At 37.5% G+C, this 22376-nt stretch overlaps 1 protein-coding gene and 1 pseudogene across 1 annotated transcript; one reads left to right on the top strand and one right to left on the bottom strand.

Moving 5' to 3' along the window:
• Positions 1-2330: 2330 nt before the first annotated feature.
• On the bottom strand, positions 2331-12861 carry LOC109064823 (annotated as a pseudogene).
• A 2821-nt stretch (positions 12862-15682) lies between these two features.
• Positions 15683-19346, top strand: LOC109068569 (carbohydrate sulfotransferase 2-like). The gene has a single exon (XM_019085342.2). The coding sequence runs from the start codon at positions 16251-16253 to the stop codon at positions 17646-17648; it is 1398 nt and encodes a 465-aa protein (XP_018940887.1). The 5' UTR covers positions 15683-16250; the 3' UTR covers positions 17649-19346.
• Positions 19347-22376: the final 3030 nt, after the last annotated feature.

Here is a 22376-nt window from a genome sequence, read left to right as displayed (position 1 = left end):
TTGACCTGTTTCCCTTACACATGCATTTTACGTATTACTGATATTAACTATATGGCTCGTCCGGGCAGAACCATTGTTCCAGCCACCAAAGACAGATTCACAAATAACCTGCCTGATTTATCTCAACTGCTCTGTGTACCCATAAATACATATGAACTAGACAAAATGACTGGCAACATGGGCACTATCTTCTGTAATACATTAGAAGCGGTTGCCCTATCTAACTGAAAAAGGTTAGAGAAAAACATACTGTGCCATGGTATAACAGTAATACCCATTCTCTCAAGAAAGAAACTCGTAGTCTTGAGCGCAAATGGAGAAAAATGATCTTGGAAGTTTTTAGAATTGCGTGGAAAAACAGTATGTCCAGCTATAGACAGGCTCTAAAAACTGCCAGGGCCGAGCATATCCACAAATTCATAGAAAATAACCAAAACAATCCAAGGTTTTAGCACAGTGGCAGCATTAACTAATAACCAGACGCCACCCGATCTAAATATTCCCTCACAGTTAAATAATAATGACTTTATGAATTTCTTCACAGATAAAATAGATTCTTCAGCATCTAATACTTCAGTTTCATCCATTGCACCCAAAGATAAACTGCAGTGCTTTACAACTATAGGACAGGAAGAGCTAAATAAACTTATCACTGCATCTAAACCAACAACATGTTTATTAGATCCTGTACCCACTAAATTACTGAAAGAGCTGTTACCTGTAGCAGAAGAACCGCTTCTCAATATTATTAATTTGTCGTTATCTTTAGGTCACATCCCAAAACCATGCAAACTGGCGGTTATTAAGCCTCTTATTAAGAAACCACAACTAGCTCCTAATGAACTGGCAAATTACAGACCCATTTCAAATCTTCCATTCATGTCTAAAATTTTAGTAAAAGTTGTGTCTGCTCAATTGTACTCCTTCCTGCAAAAAAATGATCTCTGTGAAGAATTTCAGTCGGGTTTCAGCCTCCACCATAGCACAGAAACTGCACTTGTTAAAATTACAAAAAACTTGCTTCTTCAGACCAAGGCTGCATCTCATTGCTAGTTTTACTTGATCTTAGTGCTGCGTTCAACATCATAGATTGATTACAAAACCATACAGGTATTCAAGGGCAGGCTCTAAGATGTTTTAGATCCTACCTGTCCGATCGCTACCACTTTGTTTATTTAAATGGGGAGTCATCTCATTTATCACCAGTAAAATATGGAGTGCCACAAGGATCTGTACTAGGTCCTCTGCTATTTTCAATATACATGTTGTCCCTTGATAATATTAGAAAATACAGGATTAGTTTCCACTGTTATGCTGATGATACTCAACTATATATCTCAATGAGACCAGATCAAATTTCTAAATTATCTAAGCTAACAGAGTGTGTTAAAAATTTAAAAGATTGCATGACCAATCATTTAATACTAATATATTCAGATAAGACAGAGATATTACTTATCGGACCAAAATAACAGTACACAAAATCTCATAGATTACAATTTGCAACTAGACGGATGTACTGTTACTTCCTTTACAGTCAAAAATCTGGTTGTTATATTAGATAGCAACTTGTCTTTTGAAAATCATATTTCCCATGTTACAAAAACAGCATTCTTCCATCTTAGAAACATTGCCAAGCTATGAAAGATGTTACCTGTTTCTGATGCAGAAAAGCTAGTTCATGCATTCATGACCTCTAGACTGGACTATTGTAATACACTGCTAGGTGGTTGTCCTGCATCTTCAATAAACAAGCTACAGGTAGTCCAAAATGCAGCGGCTAGGGTTCTTACAAGGTCAAGAAAATATGATCATATTACCCAAATTTTACAGTCTCTGCAATGGCTACCTATTAAGTCCCATATCAGTTGCAAAATAGTATTACTTACTTATAAGTACCTTAATGGTTTAGCACCTGCGTACTTAACTAGTCTTCTACCACACTACAATCCATCACGCTCCCTAAGGTCACAAAACCCTGGACTTCTGGTGATACCTAGGATAACAAAGTCCACTAAAGTAGGTAGAGCTTTTTTGCATTTGGCACCCAAACTCTGGAATAGCCTTTCCTGATAATATTTGGGTTTCAGACACACTTTCTCTGATTAAATCTAGATTAAAAACACATCTCTTTGGCCAAGCATTCAAATAATGCATCTCATAATTTTGTAGTGCAGTTATATCTGATCAAATGCGCATTATTTTTTAGCTTGGATTAAACTAATTAATTTTACTTGGTTGGAACAGCAGCTACGCTAACTATTTGATTCTCTGTTTTGCCACGTAGCTAGGATTTACACAAGCTTCAGTCTGGATCCATAACACCGGAGAAGAGATGATGCCAGCCCCTGAGAGGACTTATGCTAACTCTACAGTTCTACAATTCTTCTGGAATTTTTTGAATAATTTCCCACTTTGTGAAAATCTGCTTTTCAACAAGATTTAATGGTTTTTTCAAAGCTCCCAAGGAGTGATGAACCAGTTTGTCACAGGAACGTTTCTTCGGTCTCTCACACTGCCACACCATCCCTGTTTTTATATCCTTATACTCATAGCAGCAGTTGCATTTCCTCCAACTTCCTTCTGCACCCCACTTAAGATTACATTCTACTACTTCCTGCAAAAAATCCTAGTTTATTGGGTCCTGATCCTTCAATGTGGACATTATAGTGGCTACATAAGAATGAGGAATCCCTGTATTTTTTAAGAACATGCACAACCTCACTGGAGTGCTCAAGGCATACAAAAACTTGTGCCTGACCTCCCCAGGGAAGAAGAACAACAGAGTAAGTCCCATTACAATGATCCATAACCTCCCCGTACACACTCAGCTTCTAGAAGAATGGAAAAGGTTACTTGTAATGCAGAAGACTAATGTCTGTTGGTAATGCAATTTTATAAACCTACACATAATATGCAATACACTGTTGATATTTAAAAATCGACACCCAAACATACCCATGAACAAAAATGTCCACCAATTTGTTGATTGACTACACAGCCAAAATACATACAAACACAATATTGTTTTAGCATGCACACAGAACAGACAGCTAGCAAATACCCACAAAATCATTTGTTTGTGTGTTGATTTCAATTTTCAACAGTGTTTTTCAGAAATCACTTATCGCACCTTTAACAAGCAAATTAAACTCAACATGATAAATGTCTGTGTAGGGACTCCTAAAAAATACCTTGTGTTAAAATGTATTTGATATTATTTTAATTTTTCTTTGTTTTGAAATATTATGCAACAATTATGTTTTGCTTTTATTCAATGAGAAAGTGTGTTCAATACAGGTGTACTATTGCAAGCCAGTGACTCTTGAGCTTGAGGTTGCGTCATATCGTGAGTCACGTAATGAGGAAGGAGAGGTATCGCACATGTTGAGAGTGTGTGCTGCCAGCGAGGTCTGCTGTCTCAATGAAAAAGTGCGTCATCATTTTGGAGACTACAATATTCGTTGTAATATAAGGCCCAAAGTGTAGAGTGACGACGTTTTTTATATTATTATATGACGTGCTTTATTTTCTGTTCTTATTTGAAGTGCATCTTTGTTTTGTTGTTTTCCGTGATCCTGTGAGTCATCACTCAGTAAGCCGTGTGTGATGATGGCTTAGCGGCTATAGAGACAATTGACTTTATGAACAAAACAGCTGTGTTTATGAAGCTATTAGACGTTTGTGGTGGACTTCGGAATTGCGTGAGAAACCAGACAGATCGTGTGTGTCATCGTTGGTCGTAGATCGACTGGATTCATGTCATGTTCAAGACTGATCGCGAGGGGATGCTGAATGTTCGTGTTGTGAGGAACCTAATATCGTTTCGCTGTCATCGGATGAAACGTAAGTGTTTTCGTTTCGTGAGGAGTACTTTGAATTCATCATCTGATTAATGTGCACCAACGAACTGGGCCCCAACGATAATGATCGATCATACATTTGAACTGTTTGACTGACTCAAGTACTTTATAACTGTTTGACTGACTCAAGTACCTTAAAAACTGTTTGACTGACTCCCGTACAGTTGAATTGATCGTAAGATATGTAACTAATGCGCATATAGTACTGAAAGACAGTTTATAGTGTGAACTGCAAGTTTTCTCAAGTGTTTAATTGAACTTGAAAGAGATATCGTTTTTTCATTATTGTTTTATTTGGTTTTGGGGGAAACTAGGTGTTTTATTAGGATAAGGTTCTAAATTGACATTATATATATCTCGATTGAGTTATAGTATTCTAAGAAGGGAGAGTATAATAAGTGTGAAATAACAAGAACCATTCTGAGACTCCAAAAGAGGTTTATATTTTTTTTTTAAAGAAAAAAAAGAAAAGCTGCAACTTGTATGTTATCAGGAAGAATTGTTTACCTGTTTTCTTTAAAACAAAAAAAGGAGTTGTTACATTAATGTGCAAATAAAGTTTTGTTATTCGTTTTTCCCTTTAACATTTGTACTTTGGTATTTCATTGAGACTGGCAATTTAATTCATTTACTAAGTCACTGAATCCTTGGGAACTGTAAAGAAGAACTGTTTAATTGATCTTTAGTGAAGAGATTGAGTAAAAATTAGTACAGGAGGAGAATTCATTTTACAATTTGTTTTTTTGTAATTAAAAAGAGGAAATACCGGCCTAATTCACCATCCAACTGCCGGGAATCCAGGATTCTTGTTAAAGTAAATAATTAAATTAACCCCCAGGGTTACATTTTTGGAGGCACCGCTGGGATTGTTTTTTTCTTATCTCCTGTTTACCAGCGTTTTTCTTTATCTTTTCCATTATAATTTAGTATAGCAGGACCATAGATTTGAAAACTGTTTATTTCGCCCCAGTATTGGTTCCTTGCCTTGGCTTTTAAAATTATGAACCTGGCAAAGACTTTTGAGTGGAGCAGAGAAGAGAATGCAAATCCCTCACGTACCATTGTATTGAGCAATGTTCCTTTAGGCACAAGTGATGACACTATTAAAAAGGTGTTAAACACAGTAAAAGATTTTGGTCACACTAGAATATGTGGTCGCCGTGGTGACGTAACTGGTAGATGGTTGTTTATTTTAGTGGAGGCCAGTGCCGATCTAGAAGCTGATGTTATACCTCCTGAGATAGGTATAGAAAATGAAGCTGGACCTTGGAGTGTCAACTTAGTGGGCAGTCTAGTGGCTAGTGTTCCTGCCTCTGAAGGTGATACCTTTGAGCTCAAGCTGCAAACATTGTTGCAGCAGGAGGGTAAATCTATGGATGAAGTGAAGGCCCTGATTATGGGAAAGCAGTCTCCCAAATCAGATATCAGTGTTGACCTTGTTGATGCCATAGGTAAATTAGTAGATCGGTGCAACCAAGTTTCCAGTGATGGTCCTGGCTACAGAAAGCTGAGGTTGTTTTCAGGGCTGAAACCTGTCCCTCCAGGTGAAGAAGAGTATGAAATCTGGATGGAGCAGGCCGCTCAAATGATAAGTGAATGGCAGTGCACCGAAGCTGCAAAGAAACAACGCATTGTTGAGAGTTTACGAGGTCCTGCTGCTGATATTGTCAGGTTTTTAAAAGTGAGTAATCCATCTGCGATTGCAAATGAGTACTTAGCTGCCCTTGAGACTGCATATGGAACTACCGAGAGTGGGCCTGACCTTATGGCTAGATTTCGTCACAGCTACCAGGAAAGTAGAAAGAAACGTTCAGCTTTCTTGTACCACCAAGACAGACTTCTCCACAGAGCCTTGTTGAAGGGTGTGATTGATGCAGCTGGCATAAATAGAGTCAGAATGGAGCAGCTAATTAAGGGAGCACTTACCAATGATATGGTTGCTTTGCGAATCAGAATGACTCACACTTTGCAGAGTCCTCCGTCTTTTTCACAGTTGATGAAGGAAATACGTGAGGAAGAACACTGGGTAGCTGCAAGGGAAAATGTTAAAGCATCTGTGGCCACTGTTGTCTCTCCCCAGGCATATGTGCCATCTGAATTACAAAACCTGAAGAAGGAGGTTAAAGAGCTATCTACCCAGGTGAGTCAACTGTTGAATGTGGCGACTGTACCTTGTGGTTCTGATTGTGCTCCTCAGAAAACACCCACCAAAAACTCTGAGAGTGTGAACCGAGACAACTCCCAAAAAGCTAAATCCACCCAGCCACCAGTGCCTGTGATCTTTTGCTACAAATGTGGTGAAGACGGACATAAGAAGTGGGAGTGCAAAGCACCAGAGGACCTCAGAAAAGTGAATCAGAAGCTGATAAAGATGCAGCGCCTTCAGGGAAACTGGGCCGGAGCTCAGTGAAGGAACGGCACGGGGCTCCTGAGACAACATGTTCCACTTGTGGTTCATTCATGCTTGATGCCAGTAAGCCAAAATTGCCTGAGGGGTTAGTAGGACCTGTCTCTGAAGTGCCTGTCCAGATAGAAGGCATCTACGCAAAAGCTCTTCTTGACAGCGGTTCGCAGGTTACTCTCTTATACCGCAGTTTTTATGAAACTTATCTGAAACATTTGGAACTTCAGCCTGTGGAAAACCTTGAGATTTGGGGTCTAAGCTCACACAAATACCCCTATGATGGATATTTGCCTCTTAGACTTGAGTTCACAGAAAGTGTAGCTGGAGTGCATCAAGTGATTGACACGCTTGCCATTGTATGCCCCGATCCTGTGAAACGGGAAGGAATAGCTATTTTGCTTGGGACCAACACTAGTTTAGTGAAGAAATTGCTTGAGTCTTGTCGTAAACAAGCTGGTGAAAAATTCTTGAATGTGCTAACCATACATCCTGTAATCAGAGAGGCGTACGAGACTATGCAACAAACAAATGTTTCACATGATGACACAGACAAGCATGGGACAGTTTGTTTGGTGAAGCATAACCCTGTTGTCCTGACACCAAATCAAATTCTGCAACTTCCTGGTCTGTTTAAGTTTCCTGGTCAAATGACTGAATCTCTAGTGCTAGTAGACAGAACAGCAGTTGGTGACACAGACTCTGATGACCTAGAGGTGAGGCCTGAACTTCATTCAGCATCTGTTGTATCCAGTCGCCGAGTCACAGTGACCGTCAGGAACATGTCTACAAAAGAAGTATGGGTGAAACGAGGAACTCCTCTTGCCCATGTTTTTCCAGTCTCCTTAGTGCCTCAACTTACCACTAAACAGCCACCAGAACAAAATACTTTGACACCTGCATCTTTTGATTTTGGAGATTCTCCAATGCCAGAGGAAGCAAAACAAAGATTGTGTGAGAAAATGATGCAGAGAAAGGAAGTGTTTTCTCTACATGAGTGGGATGTAGGATGTTCAAAAAGCACCACTCATGAGATAAGGTTGAATGATTCACGCCCTTTTAGAGAAAGATCTCGCCGTCTTGCCCCCGCTGACTTCGAAGATGTGCGACTGCACCTACAAGAACTGCAGAGTACTGGCATTATATCAGAGTCCCGTAGCCCCTACGCTTCGCCCATTGTTGTTGTGCGCAAAAAGTCAGGGAAGGTTAGAATGTATGTGGACTATCGGACTCTCAACCAACGGACTATACCAGACCAGTATACTGTGCCCCGCATTGAGGATGCTCTCCACAGTCTTTCTGGAAGTAGATGGTTCACTGTTCTCGACTTAAGGAGCGGGTACTATCAAATACCCATGAGTGACGCGGATAAGGAGAAGACAGCGGTTATCTGCCCGGTGGGGTTCTATGAATTTGAGCGTATGCCCCAAGGTATCTGTGGTAGCCTCACCGGCCACTTTCCAAAGAGTCATGGAACGCACTGTAGGGGATATGAACTTTTTGGAAGTGCTAGTGTACTTGGATGATTTAATCATTTTTGGACGAACCCTCGAAAAATTGTTTGACTCAAGCTCCAGTGCTAGCCTTTGCGGATGCACAAAAGCCATATGTTTTGCATGTGGACGCGAGCATGGATGGACTTGGAGGTGTTTTGTATCAAGAACATGAGGAAAGGATTACGCCCAGTTGCTTTCATCAGTCGCAGCCTTTCCCCTTCGGAGAGAAATTATCCAGCCCATAAACTGGAATTTTTAGCTCTGAAGTGGGCTGTTGTGGATAGACTGCACGACTATTTTTACGGTGTTCCGTTTGAGGTTAGAACTGACAATAATCCTCTAACCTATATAATGAAGTCAGCGAAACTTGATGCAACGGGTCACCGTTGGCTGTCTGCATTGACCACTTACAATTTTAGCTTGAAATACAGACCTGGCCGAAAGAATGTCGATGCAGATGCGTTATCTAGGCGTCCACATACTCACCCAAGTGATGATGATGAGTGGCAGGAAATTCCAGCTGCAGGTGTAAGGGCTCTTTGTCAGGCTATGTCTGCAGAGAGGAGAACAGGGAATGTCTCTTACCCATGTGTGGTGCAACAGGCAGGGGCACATATGTCTGCTGTTCCCAAAGCTTACTCTCGTGCTATTGACGTAGCTGCAGATCACTTACCTGTGCTTAGTCCAAGTGAGCTTCAAATGGCCCAGAAAAATGATTTGTTCCTCGGAGAAGTGTGGAGGGCAGTTTGTGATAAGAAACCCCCTGGTAACATCCAGAGCAGCCACCCTAAGATGAAGATCTTGAAACGAGAGTGGGAAAAATTGTCCATAGATAATGGTTTACTTTACAGAACAGTTCGTCAGAGTAATAACCGGGTGAAACGACAGCTTGTACTGCCAAAACAATTCCACAACAGAGTGTTAAAGTTTCTGCATGACGAGATTGGACATTTAGGTTTTGATAAGTCCTATGGCCTAGTTCGTGACCGATTTTACTGGCCACACATGAAGCATGATGTAGAGGCTTACTGTAAGACATGCGAGCGATGCATCAAAAGGAAGACATTACCTCAAAGAGCTGCTCCATTGTCTCATATGCAGAGTTCCGGACCCATGGACCTTGTATGTATTGATTTTCTTTCCATTGAAGCTGATGCCCGGAATGTGAGTAATGTTTTGGTTGCAACTGACCATTACACACGTTACGCTCAAGCTTTTCCCACAACGGATCAAAAAGCTTCTACAGTGGCAAAGACATTGTGGGAAAAGTATTTCATACATTACGGTCTCCCTACTCGAATACACTCAGATCACTCAGAGCCAGTTGGTGGCTGACATGCTGACTATGCTAGGGGTGAAGAAATCCAGAACCTCACCTTATCACCCACAAGGTGATCCCCAGCCTGAAAGATTTAACAGGACCTTGTTGGATATGCTGGATACCCTTGAACCTAGTCAGAAAAGTAAATGGAGTCAGCACATAGCACATCTGGTGCATGCATATAATTGTACTTCCAACGAGGCTACTGGGTTTTCACCCTATTTTTTGATGTTCGGCAGAGAGGCTAGATTGCCTGTCGATATTTGTTTTGGAGTCTCTGCTGATAATACATCACATGTGTCGTACTCCAAGTATGTGTCCAAAATGAAGCAGGAATTACAGGCAGCTTATCAGTTAGCTCAAGCTACCTCTGAGAAGATGAATCAGAGTAATAAAGCAAGGTATGATCAGAAGGTACACTATAATATCTTAAATGTAGGTGATAGAGTTCTAATTCAAACCTTGCCCTCAAGGGAAAACAAAAGCTTGCAGATAGGTGGAGCACTAATCCCTATGTAGTGGAGTGTCAATTGTCTGGTATTCCAGTGTATCGTTTGAAGCCTGTTGATGGTAATGGACCATTCAAAGTTATGCACCGCAATCATCTCTTGCCTTTAGGACAGGACGTGAGGTTAAGTCCTCAGGTAGACCTTATACCTACTCCTTCACCTAGAGCTTTGAAGCGTAGGAGAGCGAAAGAAGCGTAAAACTGCTGAGTCAGAAAACTCACCACTTGTAGTTGATGCCTTTCCAAGAGAAAGTAATTCTTCAGATTCAGAGTCTGAGTTTGGGTTTTATGTTGAAGATGTGACTAACATTCCTTCTCAAGTGACAGAGGACATACAGAGTGAAAACCCTGTACAAGTTGTAGAATGTTCAGAGTCTGGTGATGCTCACACGGTTTCAGAAATACCAGTAATTCAATGTCAGAGTGAAATTTCTGATGTTCAGCTAGTAGCTGAAGAGGGTGATACTGAAGTAGTTGATGATGTAATGACTGAAGCTCACGACGTTATCTTACAGACTACTCCTGATAATGAAACTCAGCCAGAGGTTGTACCTCCTGAAGTACGTAGATCAAGTAGGGAGAGGAGGCCTAATTCTAGATTTACCTATGATAAGCTGGGTATGCCATTCATACAGTCTGTATCATCTCAACACTGTGGTGTTAATGTAGCAGCTACTGAAATACTGAATGTTTTTGGGGGTTACAACAGTTCACATGCTTGGTGGTGTAATCCTAATGCCTTGTGTTAAATATGTAACAACCGACCTGTACTAGTGCCCTGCAAACACGTGGTTCGTTGTTACCATTATACCTTGTGTTAAAAATTATTTTAACCAGCATGGGGACATACTGGATTTTAAATATTATAAAACTGTAGGGACTCCTAAAAAAATACCTTGTGTTAAAATGTATTTGATATTATTTACATTTTTCTTTATTTTGAAATATGATGCAATAATTATATTTTGCTTGTATTCAATGAGAAAGTGTGTTCAATACAGGTGTACTATTACAAGCCAGTGACTGTTGAGCTTGAGGTTGCGTCATAACGTGAGTCACGTAATAAGGAAGGAGAGGTGTCGCACATGTTGAGAGTGTGTGCTGCCAGCGAGGTCTGCTGTCTCAATGAAAAAGTGCGTCATCATTTTGGAGACTACAATATTCGTTGTAATATAAGGCCCAAAGTGTAGAGTGACGACGTTTTTTTATATTATTATATGACGTGCTTTATTTTCTGTTCTTATTTGAAGTGCATCTTTGTTTTGTTGTTTTCCGTGATCCTGTGAATCATCACTCAGTAAGCCGTGTGTGATGATGGCTTAGCGGCTATAGAGACAATTGACTTTATGAACAAAACAGCTGTGTTTATGAAGCTATTAGACGTTTGTGGTGGACTTTGGAATTGCGTGAGAAACCGGACAGATCGTGTGTGTCATCGTTGGTCGTAGATCGACTGGATTCATCTCATGTTCAAGACTGATCGCGAGGGGATGCTGAATGTTCGTGTTGTGAGGAACCTAATATCGTTTCGCTGTCATCGGATGAACGTAAGTGTTTTCATTTCGTGAGGAGTACTTTGAATTCATCATCTGATTAATGTGCACCAACGAACTGGGCCCCAACGATAATGATCGATCATACATTTGAACTGTTTGACTGACTCAAGTACTTTATAACTGTTTGACTGACTCAAGTACTTTATAACTGTTTGACTGACTCCCGTACAGTTGAATTGATCGTAAGATATGTAACTAATTTTCTCAAGTGTTTAATTGAACTTGAAAGAGATATCGTTTTTTTCATTATTGTATTATTTGGTTTTGGAGGAAACTAGGTATTTTATTAGGATAAGGTTCTAAATTGACATTATATATCTCGATTGAGTTATAGTATTCTAAGAAGGGAGAGTATAATAAGTGTGAAATAACAAGACCATTCTGAGACTCCAAAAGAGGTTTATATTTTTTTAAAAAAGAAAAAAAAAGAAAAGCTGCAACTTGTATGTTATCAGGAAGAATTGTTTACCTGTTTTCTTTAAAACAAAAAAAGGAGTTGTTACATTAATGTGCAAATACATTTTTGTTATTCGTTTTTCCCTTTAACATTTGTACTTTGGTATTTCATTGAGACTGGCAAGTTAATTCATTTACTAAGTCACTGAATCCTTGGGAATTGTAAAGAAGAATTGTTTAATTGATCTTTAGTGAAGAGATTGAGTAAAAATTGGTACAGGAGGAGAATTCATTTTACAATCTGTTTTTTTGTAATTAAAAAAGAGGAACTACCGGCCTAATTCACCATCCAACTGCCGGGAATCCAGGATTCTTGTTAAAGTAAATAATTAAATTAACCCCCAGGGTTAAGGAAAGGGTTACATCTGTATATTGATTTTTATAATATAAAATAAAAACACACCTTTAGCTTTGAATTGAAAAGCTTTGCTTTGAAAAAAATCTCCTCCATATCTTTTCAGGTTCTTGTTGTGGTCTCTGGCTGTGATAATAACGGAGATCTTTTCTCCCACTTGGTAACTCTTTTTCAGTCCCTCAGTAGAGAAAGTTGAGTGGACTGGACTTGTGCTCAGATTCAGCTGAGTGATTTGTTGATCTGGACCAGGCCAGTCGAGAGCCTTCTGTAGTCTTTCCCACTCCTCATCACTGATTCCCATGTCAAGCACAGAAATTACAGAAGAGGAATTTGTTTGTGTCTGTTTTTCTGTATCACGTCTAAGAATGGGGTCTGGAATCATTGTATCGGATGACCACTCTCCAGGAATTGCCATAAAGTCTAAAAGATGAACAAGAAATCAGTTTATATTTATTTTATTATTATTATTATCATTTTATGATCACAACCTAATTTAATTTCCACCATGTAATAAAAAATAAAAAGATAATTTTAACTTTTTATCTCACAACTCTGATGAGTTTATAACTCACAACTCAGAAAAAAATAAAAATAAAATAAAAACTGTATTACAATCGAGTTATGCAACTATAAGATATAATGATGACTTTTTTTTATAAAAAAAAAAAAAAAAAAAACAGAATTGTAAAATGAAAAGACAGAATTACCTTTTTAATGTTTCTTCTGTGGCAGAATCAAGCTTCCATACAAGCCAACTCACAACTTCCTAATGATAGGCCTAATAATAAGGTTTGTCCTTCCTTTTGAGCTGCAGAGTCTGCAGTGTCTGTTTGTACATTGTATGTAACTTACTGTTTGTAATTTTTTTTTGTTCATTTATATCTGGAATATACACTGACATGCATTGTGTCTCAGGTATTTTATTAAAAGTCAGATTCTCCTTAAGGTCACTTTGACATATAGCAAAGGGTCCCTGGAAATCACATATCTAAGTTTATGATTTGCTTTGTCTATCAAACCAATCAATATGATTTCAATAATCAAGTAGTGTACAGTATTTGTGTAGTTACTCTGCTTGAGAGTGCTATATGATGTGCTATATCAAAGTTTTAAATGTGTTGCATAATATTTTTGGAACCTGTTGTGATTTTTTTCTTCTTTTTTTCCTCAAGATTCTTTGATGAATAAACGGTAAAAAGAACAGCATGTATACAAAATAGAAATCTTTTGTAACAATATACACTACTGTTCAAAAGTTTGGGGTCAGCACTTGAAAACTAAAACACTGAAAACTATAATAATACCTGATGAAAATTCAGCTTTGCCACCACAGGAATAAATTATGTTTTGAAATATATTAAAATCATTATTTTAAATGAATATTTCACAATATTACTGTTTTAGTGTATTTTTGATCAGGAAAAAAAATTCAGTCTTGATGAGCATAAGAAAAAATAAAATAAAATTGTACTTATCATTAACTTTTGAACAGTATACACACTACATGAATTTAACAGACAGATGGTTGTCCAAAGACATAGCAGCAAAAAGCAAATGCAACAACGTGTTATCCTGTTAGCTAATAAGACACTATAATGAGTGAAAATTTTCAGATGCGACCGAAGGAGTTATTTGATTTGGCCATTGGTGTTGGTTTGTAGGTTTAAGTCATATTAAAACACAATGTATTACATCTGAAAGTAATGTAACTAAAAAAAAAAAAAAAAAAAAAAAAAAAAAAAACTGAGTCAGGGTATGATTTATATGCTAATCATTTTTAAAAATAAGCTCCCCATAAGGAATGAACATGGTCGCATCCGATGCTTTAATTCTTTTTAGGTAGCTGTGTGTGTACATTCAGAATTACATTTTATTTTTTTTAATAAGTACATTGAATTCTATTAATTAATGAATTTATTTATTTTTATCATTAAAAATCATTCTACAATTATGGTAATACAACATAAAATTCCAGTACTCATATCTGATTGAACAAGCAGCATTCAAAAGTGTGGATGATGTTTTGTATAACAACACTAGGATATATCACTTTCTTTTTGTCACCTCCAATTAGGTCTACAAATAACATTTTATTTTGTGAATCTTTAGGTGTGTCCGAATTTGCATACTTATGCACAAATCTTTGTCTTTTTTTTTTTTTTTTTATAAAAATTTTTATAAAAAGTGTGAATAGCATGTTTACACTGAGAATTCCAAAAAGAAAAAGTACACTTTGAATATTCAGATGATAAACATTCTTAACTGAAAAACCAAAGTGTACAATGTTAGAAACTTAATGCAGTTACCAGCTGCAGCTTTATTTACATATTGGAGGGTGCGGGACTATCAGGCTCTGATGCTGAATGACAAAATAACCCCATATAATTCATAAACGATGCTTGAGTACAAAGTGCATAGTATAAACACATAGTGTATACCAATATAGTTTATACCAAGCTCAGCTCATAACTATATGATTAGGATGCAGTGGAAGCATGTCAGAACCAATTGCTAACATGGCGAACAATAAGCGTGTGTGCAACAGCGTGGCTTTTTTTTAATTTATTGCAAACTTCATTTGAGTGATTGCAAATTCAAGGCAAATTGGCAGTCAAACAACTTGGACCCAATGCTTTTCAGACCACTTTTATCAAATCAGACCATCCAACCTAGTGATGTTTCTAATAATTAATCTGTCAGACTGACTGCATTGCATTTAGCACTGTTTAAAACATTTATTGTTACAAGATATGAGTTGAGTTAGTATTCTATTCAAATTATAGCGCCATGTTTCATTAACCTGTTTGATTGCTTCATTGGGAGAGAGAAAGAGAGAAAAGTAAATAATTTAAAAAATGCACATTTGATCCTAAATTGCTTAAAAAAAATACTTGACGACTTTAAATACAAATCTTAAAAAAATAAAAATTGGTGAGCAACACAGCTTAAGTAATTTCCTCTTAAAGTTGAATTGTATTGATTAATATTATTGACAGTAGAATGGAAAAGAATATGGTCATTCACAAGTAACTTAACTTGTGACAGTATCTGGTGGTCATTAGACTTGATAAAGAATGTATAAACTGACAAATGTTTTCTGGTTGGTTTAAAAACTTTCTTAAATTATTGTGTTTATATGCCTTCAACTGCCTGACAATTGTTTTGGCATTTTGAAATTGAATTGGCTATTATGGAAGACTAATAATAATAATAATAATTAAAAAAAATAAAAATAAAAATAAAGAAGTTTGTAATCAATTCTCTGTACAGGGATAGGGTACTATTGTAAAATATGACAAATGATTTTGTGATTTAAAGTCCGTAAAAAACGAATGGATTTTGAAATATCCAACAGCATAAGACTCTAAGAAGTCATTGAATAATAATAAGAATAATAATATATTAATAATTTTCTTTAGGTTAAAAATTGTGACAAAAATTAATGTTAAAATTACATTATTGTGACTAGAAAAAAAAGAAAAAAAAAGATGTGGAAATGAATGCCTTTTTGCTATATTTTAACTTAATTTGTGTCTTTCAATTATTTATAATTCCCATGTTTTAAAGTGACACTGTCGTGCAGTTTTCTCGTTCACAGCCGTGTTCACTTGCTTTGTTCACTGTGTTCAGTCATCTCGACTGTTTTGGTGTTCACTTCGAATAATTTAGTGGGGGGAGATTGAAGTGGTAAAAGCACCGAGGCATTTCCACTGGCTGTGGACAAGGGGAGGGTCTTTGTTACCCCCAGACCGACACTGAATCAGTTCAGTACAGTTGGAGCCGGAGACAGACAGACGCTACATCGGCAGAAACAGACGCGCATCACGACAAGCGACTGGAAAACAAGACGCCGGCGGATGTTTGCAAAGTAATGAATGCATCCTGGCCGCATTTACGACGCTGACGCGGTTATAATGTTTTTATGATGTCTCTTCCGCTACTGTAGCGGTTCTCCATCTTCGCAGGAGCCACATTACAGGCAATCGCTGCTAAAGAAATCTATAACGGTCGCTGTTGTTGGTTGTACAAACGGATATGATACTGTAAACGTTCGTGATATTTTTCTGAGGATTGAGGAGAGATTCTGCGCACTGCAGTAAGGCTACATTCAGCAATGCACGCGATTGGACTGTGGATGTGATGGATATTGAGTGTTTGTCGGCAAAAGAGGTCACATTTGGGTTTTCATTAAGAACAAAGTTTGCTTGCACGAAAACATCAATTGAATTTATAGCGTTTTTGCAGTTGCTCATCCACTGTGACTGAGTGGTTTAAAGCCACTATCCTTTAACAGATGAGAAGCAACCAGTTCCTACAACTTCAATTGCCTGCACTAGCGGAAAAGAATGGTGTTTATGGCAGAAATCTCAAAACATATCGAAATCATCCCATAAAAATAATCACCCAGTCTGGAATCGTAATGAAAGTGTTGCGGAGAAAAAGAATGGTACTGTTTATAGCATATTTTCTGCTGTTAGTTCTTACCATGTTGAACTTGGCTAACTACAGGTGGACTAAAGAACCTCAACGGTGTAACCTCCAGATGAGAAGCACCCCATATCAGGGCAGGTCAGACATTCGATTCCTTTACAGACCATCTCTTTCTAAGAAGAGACAGCTCGTCTATGTTTTGACCACATGGAGGTCTGGCTCATCCTTTTTTGGAGAGCTATTTAATCAACACCCAGAGGTTTTCTTTCTGTATGAACCGATGTGGCACATCTGGCAAAAGCTGTACCCAGGTGATGCTGTGTCCTTACAGGGAGCAGGAAGAGACATGCTAAGCTCGCTGTACCGCTGTGATCTTTCAGTTTTTCAGCTGTACAACAGCCCTGGGGGCAAAAACTTCACCTCCCTTGAACTTTTTGGGGCCACGCTTAATAAAGTCATCTGCTCGTATCCTCTTTGCTCCACTCATAGAAAAGAAGTGGTTGGGATGGTGGATGACAAAGTGTGCAAAAAATGTCCTCCACAAAGTCTCAGGCTCTTAGAGGAAGAATGCCTTAAGTACAACACTATAGTCATAAAAGGGGTCCGGGTTCTGGACGTCAATGTTTTGGCGCCCCTTATGGAGGATCCATCTCTGGATCTCAAGGTGATTCACCTTGTGAGAGATCCCAGAGCCGTGGCCAACTCCAGAATCAAATCGAGGCATGGGCTGATTCGTGAGAACTTGCAGGTGGTTCGAAGCAGGGATCCCAAACTGCGTCGGATACCCTTTGTGGATCCTGGCCACAAAATTAGCAAAAAGGATGGAGCAGATTACCATTCGGTTGGGGCTATGGAGGTGATATGTGATCGGACATACAGGAGCCTGAGGACTGCCTTAAATCCACCCGGCTGGCTGAAAGGGAAATACCTGGTGGTGCGCTATGAGGATCTGGTGGAAAACCCTGTCAAAATGCTGCGGAATGTTTATCAATTTGCTAATCTCAGTGCCAACCTTGACATCGAGTCTTTTGCTCTTAACATGACGAATGGCACAAGCTATTCCTCAAAGCCATTTATTGTGTCTGCCAGGAACGCGACACAGGCGGCCAGTGCATGGAGAACAGTGTTGAGTATTCAACAGATAAAACAAGTGGAGGAGTACTGCCATCATGCAATGGCAATCCTGGGTTATGAACGTGTGAGAACAGCTGGAGAAGCAAAAGACTTGAGCAAGTCTTTATTGACTGCTTCCAAACTGTGACAGAGTTCCCTCCCCATTGATAGCTTTCAAATGTCCACTTGAAACAGAGCACCAGCTCAGTAACTTTTGAAGGATTTCACAGTGAAGGAATGTCATAGCTCTTCGTGGTCATTCAGTAGCACCCTTACTTTTCTAAATGGACCTGAAGATGTTTGATACAGCAGCATATGTGAACCACAACTGGAAAACTTATATTGTGCATACCAAATGTTGCATTTCCCCTTTTTTTCCCCAAAATGGATGCTTAAGGTTGTTTGGAATGTTCTAGGTCTGTTTTTGAGTTTGCTGTATGTAAAATTGAGAAATGAAAATGGAAAATGAGCAACAAAAATACTGATCAAAACTGTTATGCGGAGTGCAGGTAATGCTGATTCTTTAGAATCAATTTAAAGACAATCATTGAAGTTCACAATCTCCACACACTTTATGAATGCCAGTGTTGAGCATGTAAATAAAAACCTAAAGTAATGCGTTGAAATTTTTTTAAAGGCTTAAATTACTGCTTAGTTCCTGCTGAATTTGTCAAGAAAGCATTTTATTCCACTCAAGTCTGCTTTTATTATAAATACAGGAACTTTATAGCCACAATTATTGCATTTAAGTAAAAAAAAAAAAAAAAAAAAACTGCTAAACTAGTTCAGAAAAGTGAAAGTATTTCTGAGAAAAGATCTATAGCTGCATTTGTTGGCTGATTTGTCACTTGGTTTGATATTTTGAAAATGTCAAGTATGAATAATGCGTAACAGCATTGCTAAGAAGGAATATTTTTTTTTTTTTGTTTTTTTTTTTTAGCTCATGTGCATGCTATGGGACCTCTGCTTACAACCTCTGTGTCTTATATTTGTAAAAAAAATATAATACAATATTGATGTGAGATATGAATGGGAGTGAGAGAATACCAAAGCTATCAAACATTAATTCAAACAGGGTTTCACTGGTTTATTGTTGATTGGTAAATTGTTATACCATGACACTAGTTTACTGTTGAGTAAATTGGTTAATAAAGGGTTAACCTAGGAACTGTAGTTACTGAGAGTACATCAACCCTAATTGTTCAATTGTGGTGTCAATCTGCAAAATTCTTTTCAATGGTAAATATCTAAAGCAACAAGTAAACAATTAACCAGAATGAGACACTTGTCTTTCCAGTTTGACTGTGGAATTATGTGAAGTGTCAGATTTTAATGCAAATTTTAATCGTTTCATGCAAATTGTTCCTTTAGCACCCTTTAGTGCATACTGGGAAGAAAGCAAATAAGACTAAACCATCGATTTTTTCAGCCTATTGTAAGAAAAGAAGAAAAAGAAGAAAAGAAGAAAAATCCAGATCAAATGCTCAGTGATTTTATGTTTTAAACAACAACAAAATCTATAACAATAATGCTAAATATATACATTTAAAAATCACTAAATGCAAAAAGAATAGCAAAGTTCACATCTATGATGGAACAGAGGAGCAATGTTGTTGAAATCACTTTCAAAACATTTTTTTCCCCCAGCAGTTGATTGATAAAATTTTTGACAGCCAATTAGAATCCTTTCTGCTTAAGCATTTAAAGCAGCAGATGACATCACTACTCTTGAGTTATTGTGTTACATGTATCATTACAGTTATTGTTCTCAGTGTACACAGGCCTTTACTTGTGTTCCTGAAAGTTGCAAGTTGTTATAATCCCAGAATAGTAAGTAAACCAAAAACTAACAAACAACTAAATAACCAAACAACTTTTCTGTTCTCAAGTTATTTTCAGCAGTAAAAGAAAAGGGAGTATATCGTTGGACAGCACACGTTCAAGTAGTCATGACTCTCTGGATATTAAGGAGAAACAAGGGCTATTGTCTTTCTTTTACCATAGGCAGTATTTTTCAGGGGCATTTGGAACTGTTTTACAGCTTTCATATTTTTCAAAATAAATCGATGTGGTTTAGAACCCTGTGTAATTGGCCTATGGGGTTCTGTTAGAAACAAACAGGAACTAAACTTGGTTGCAGCAGCAGGCATGTGCTGTGAGGGGGGTGCGGTGGATCCTTGAGCACTTTTCCCTTAATGGCCAAAGTGCCTTTTTTTTTTTTTTAATTAAACACCATTTTGTGAAGGCCTGACCAATCTAACTATTAGTAAAATTAATGAATAATAATTTAGCTGTAAATAAAATTATCCACATGATGATGACGATCTCATCCGGGATGATCCCTCATGTTCAGACTCCTTTAATTTAGCGCGCTGCCAGGATGAGACGTGTGCTTGTATACTTATATTAGCAAGGGGCTATAATATTTTTGTTCAATATTTTCCTAATGACAATTTTATTATCGGTTTATAAAGGCTACTACGAGCACCTTTTCCCCATTTTTATTACAGAATAAGGCAGGAAATATATTTTATAGTTTCTATAGGCTACTAAATTATATGTCAACCAGTACTGCATTATTCATATAGTTTATTTATTACCTGAAGATAACTTGGAAAACACACATAAATCTTATATTTTCGCAATCGTGTGTCCTCACGTTTTTTCTGCTTTTTATTCAGCTCAGCTACAGCAATAGCTGGATGCTTTTGTCCATATTAGGTATTTCCTGCATGTCATGTCATTCATTCTATGAGTCTGTTTTGGACTTTCTGCAGGAGAGCCCCCTCCGGCTTTGAGTATGAATTAAACATATACTACATCCAGATATTCACTTCTCCTTATTTTGAATATGAATAAAACGTCAGGTCATGCATAGACTACTGATACTGTCTCTTTGAATTTAAATCTAGATTTAAATCTAGAAAACCTCTACGTGAACGCACATGCTCAAATAAAGTGCAGGGACAAATTTACATTTCATTAAAATTAAATAATAAAAATGCAGCTAACGTTCTACACACAGCAATATAACAAAGGTGCCTGTTCTCTTTCGTTTTTGCTGTTTGATTGGGAAAAGTGTAAAGGGCTTCAAGGGGTCTTGTCTTTATGTAATCTGACTAAAAACTATTACTTTGAACTTTTTATTATTACAGAATATATATATATATATATATATATATATATATATATATATATATATATATATATATATATATATATATATATATATATATGAAACGTAGAGTGCCTTAAAAATAATCACAACACTGATAAAACAGGCTTATACTGATTTTCTCATCCTCCCATTTATACTTATCAATCCCGTTTTTATTATCATTATCATTCAAAAAATGTATAAATTCAGAACAGGATCAGAATATAATTCTATTTTAAATAAGACCAATATTTTTTTTCTACAATAACAACAGTACTGTTTACAACAACAAAACCACCATACCCTGTCAACTCAATAATAATAATAATAATAATAATAATAATAATAATAATATGCCTAATATAATTCCATGATTAAAAGGTGCAAAGAAAAAATTATTTAACTTTTAAACTTACAATGGCCTTTTCTGTTCTGTTTCTTTTTCAAAATTGTTTCATGGCATTTGCTGCTATCAATACAGAAGCATCCATTTCGATACACGTCTAAGCAAGGAGCACAATCCTGTTAAATACTGTGTTCCATGTGCCCCTTTTATACTTTGAGCACCTGCCCCTCCAAAGGTCTCTGCACGCCCCTGTGCAGTGGCTACAAACACATGCTGCATCATATTAAGACGTGTTGTTCTCAGGAACACGCTTGCACACAGTTCATTCTCCATGTACATCATAATGACCAGGTACCATAGCTTCTCTCTGCTTGTCTCTGACGATGTCTTGTGCAGTTGCCATGACAACAGCTCAAGGAGGTGCAGCTATTATTTGTTTCCGAACTGGAGCTATGAGAGCAGGTGGTGAAGACTCAACCTTATGAGAAAGAGAGACAAAAACAGAGATTCTGTATGTATGCACTTAATTAGTGCATACATAATTAACTGGCATAATTAATTAATTAGCAGGTATATGACCCAGCTACACTTTTGGTGACATCATCACATGTGGGAATTGACTATGCGATGACTGAATTGTGTAGTTGATTTGTACCATGCTTAGGATGTTGAATTGGACTTGCTGTATAATGACAAGAAGATACAGTAAATGTTTTTAATTACATGTTTTTTTTGGGGGGGGTTTGGGGGGGATGTTGGTTGGTTGGTTGTACACATTTCTCTAATCTGTTTTATATTGTCAAAGCAATTAAGACTGCAATCAGATTTAACCCCACAAACATATTGTTTTAAAATAGCTTTATGACGTCATAGACAAACATTATAATTTGGAGCACTTTTAGACCAATCTGGGACATTAAGTGTTCTTCTATCATGGAAGAACATTAGGCATTCAATCAATCAATCGATCAGTCAATCAATCAATAAATCAATCAATCAATCAATAAATAAATAAATAAATAAATTTAAACTGAATGCAATTTTGATTTGATATTTTGATGGCAGTTATTAATGTCATCTAATGTAGACATGTGGTGCGCTGGTGAGGGCTGTCTTAAGCTTCAGGAATACCTCCATGGCAGCTGGAATCCAGGACAGAGACTTGGGCTTGTTTCTGTTTAGATTTGTCAGTGGACTGGTATTGGAGCTGTGGTTTTGAATGAAGCATCAGTAGAAGTTTGTGAACCCCAGGAAGTGCTGCAGTTCTTTTATGTTGGTGGGAGTGGGCCATTTTCTAATGGCTTCAACTTTCCCCTCATCCATTTGGATGCAGTTTTTGCTGATGTTCTAACCAAGGAACTGCTCTTAGAAGA

This window comes from Cyprinus carpio, chromosome B24, assembly GCF_018340385.1.
Source record: "Cyprinus carpio isolate SPL01 chromosome B24, ASM1834038v1, whole genome shotgun sequence".
Classification (NCBI taxonomy): Eukaryota; Metazoa; Chordata; class Actinopteri; order Cypriniformes; family Cyprinidae; genus Cyprinus; species Cyprinus carpio.
The sequence above is the reverse complement of the archived record's forward strand: the minus strand, read 5'-3'. Positions and strand labels throughout refer to the sequence as shown.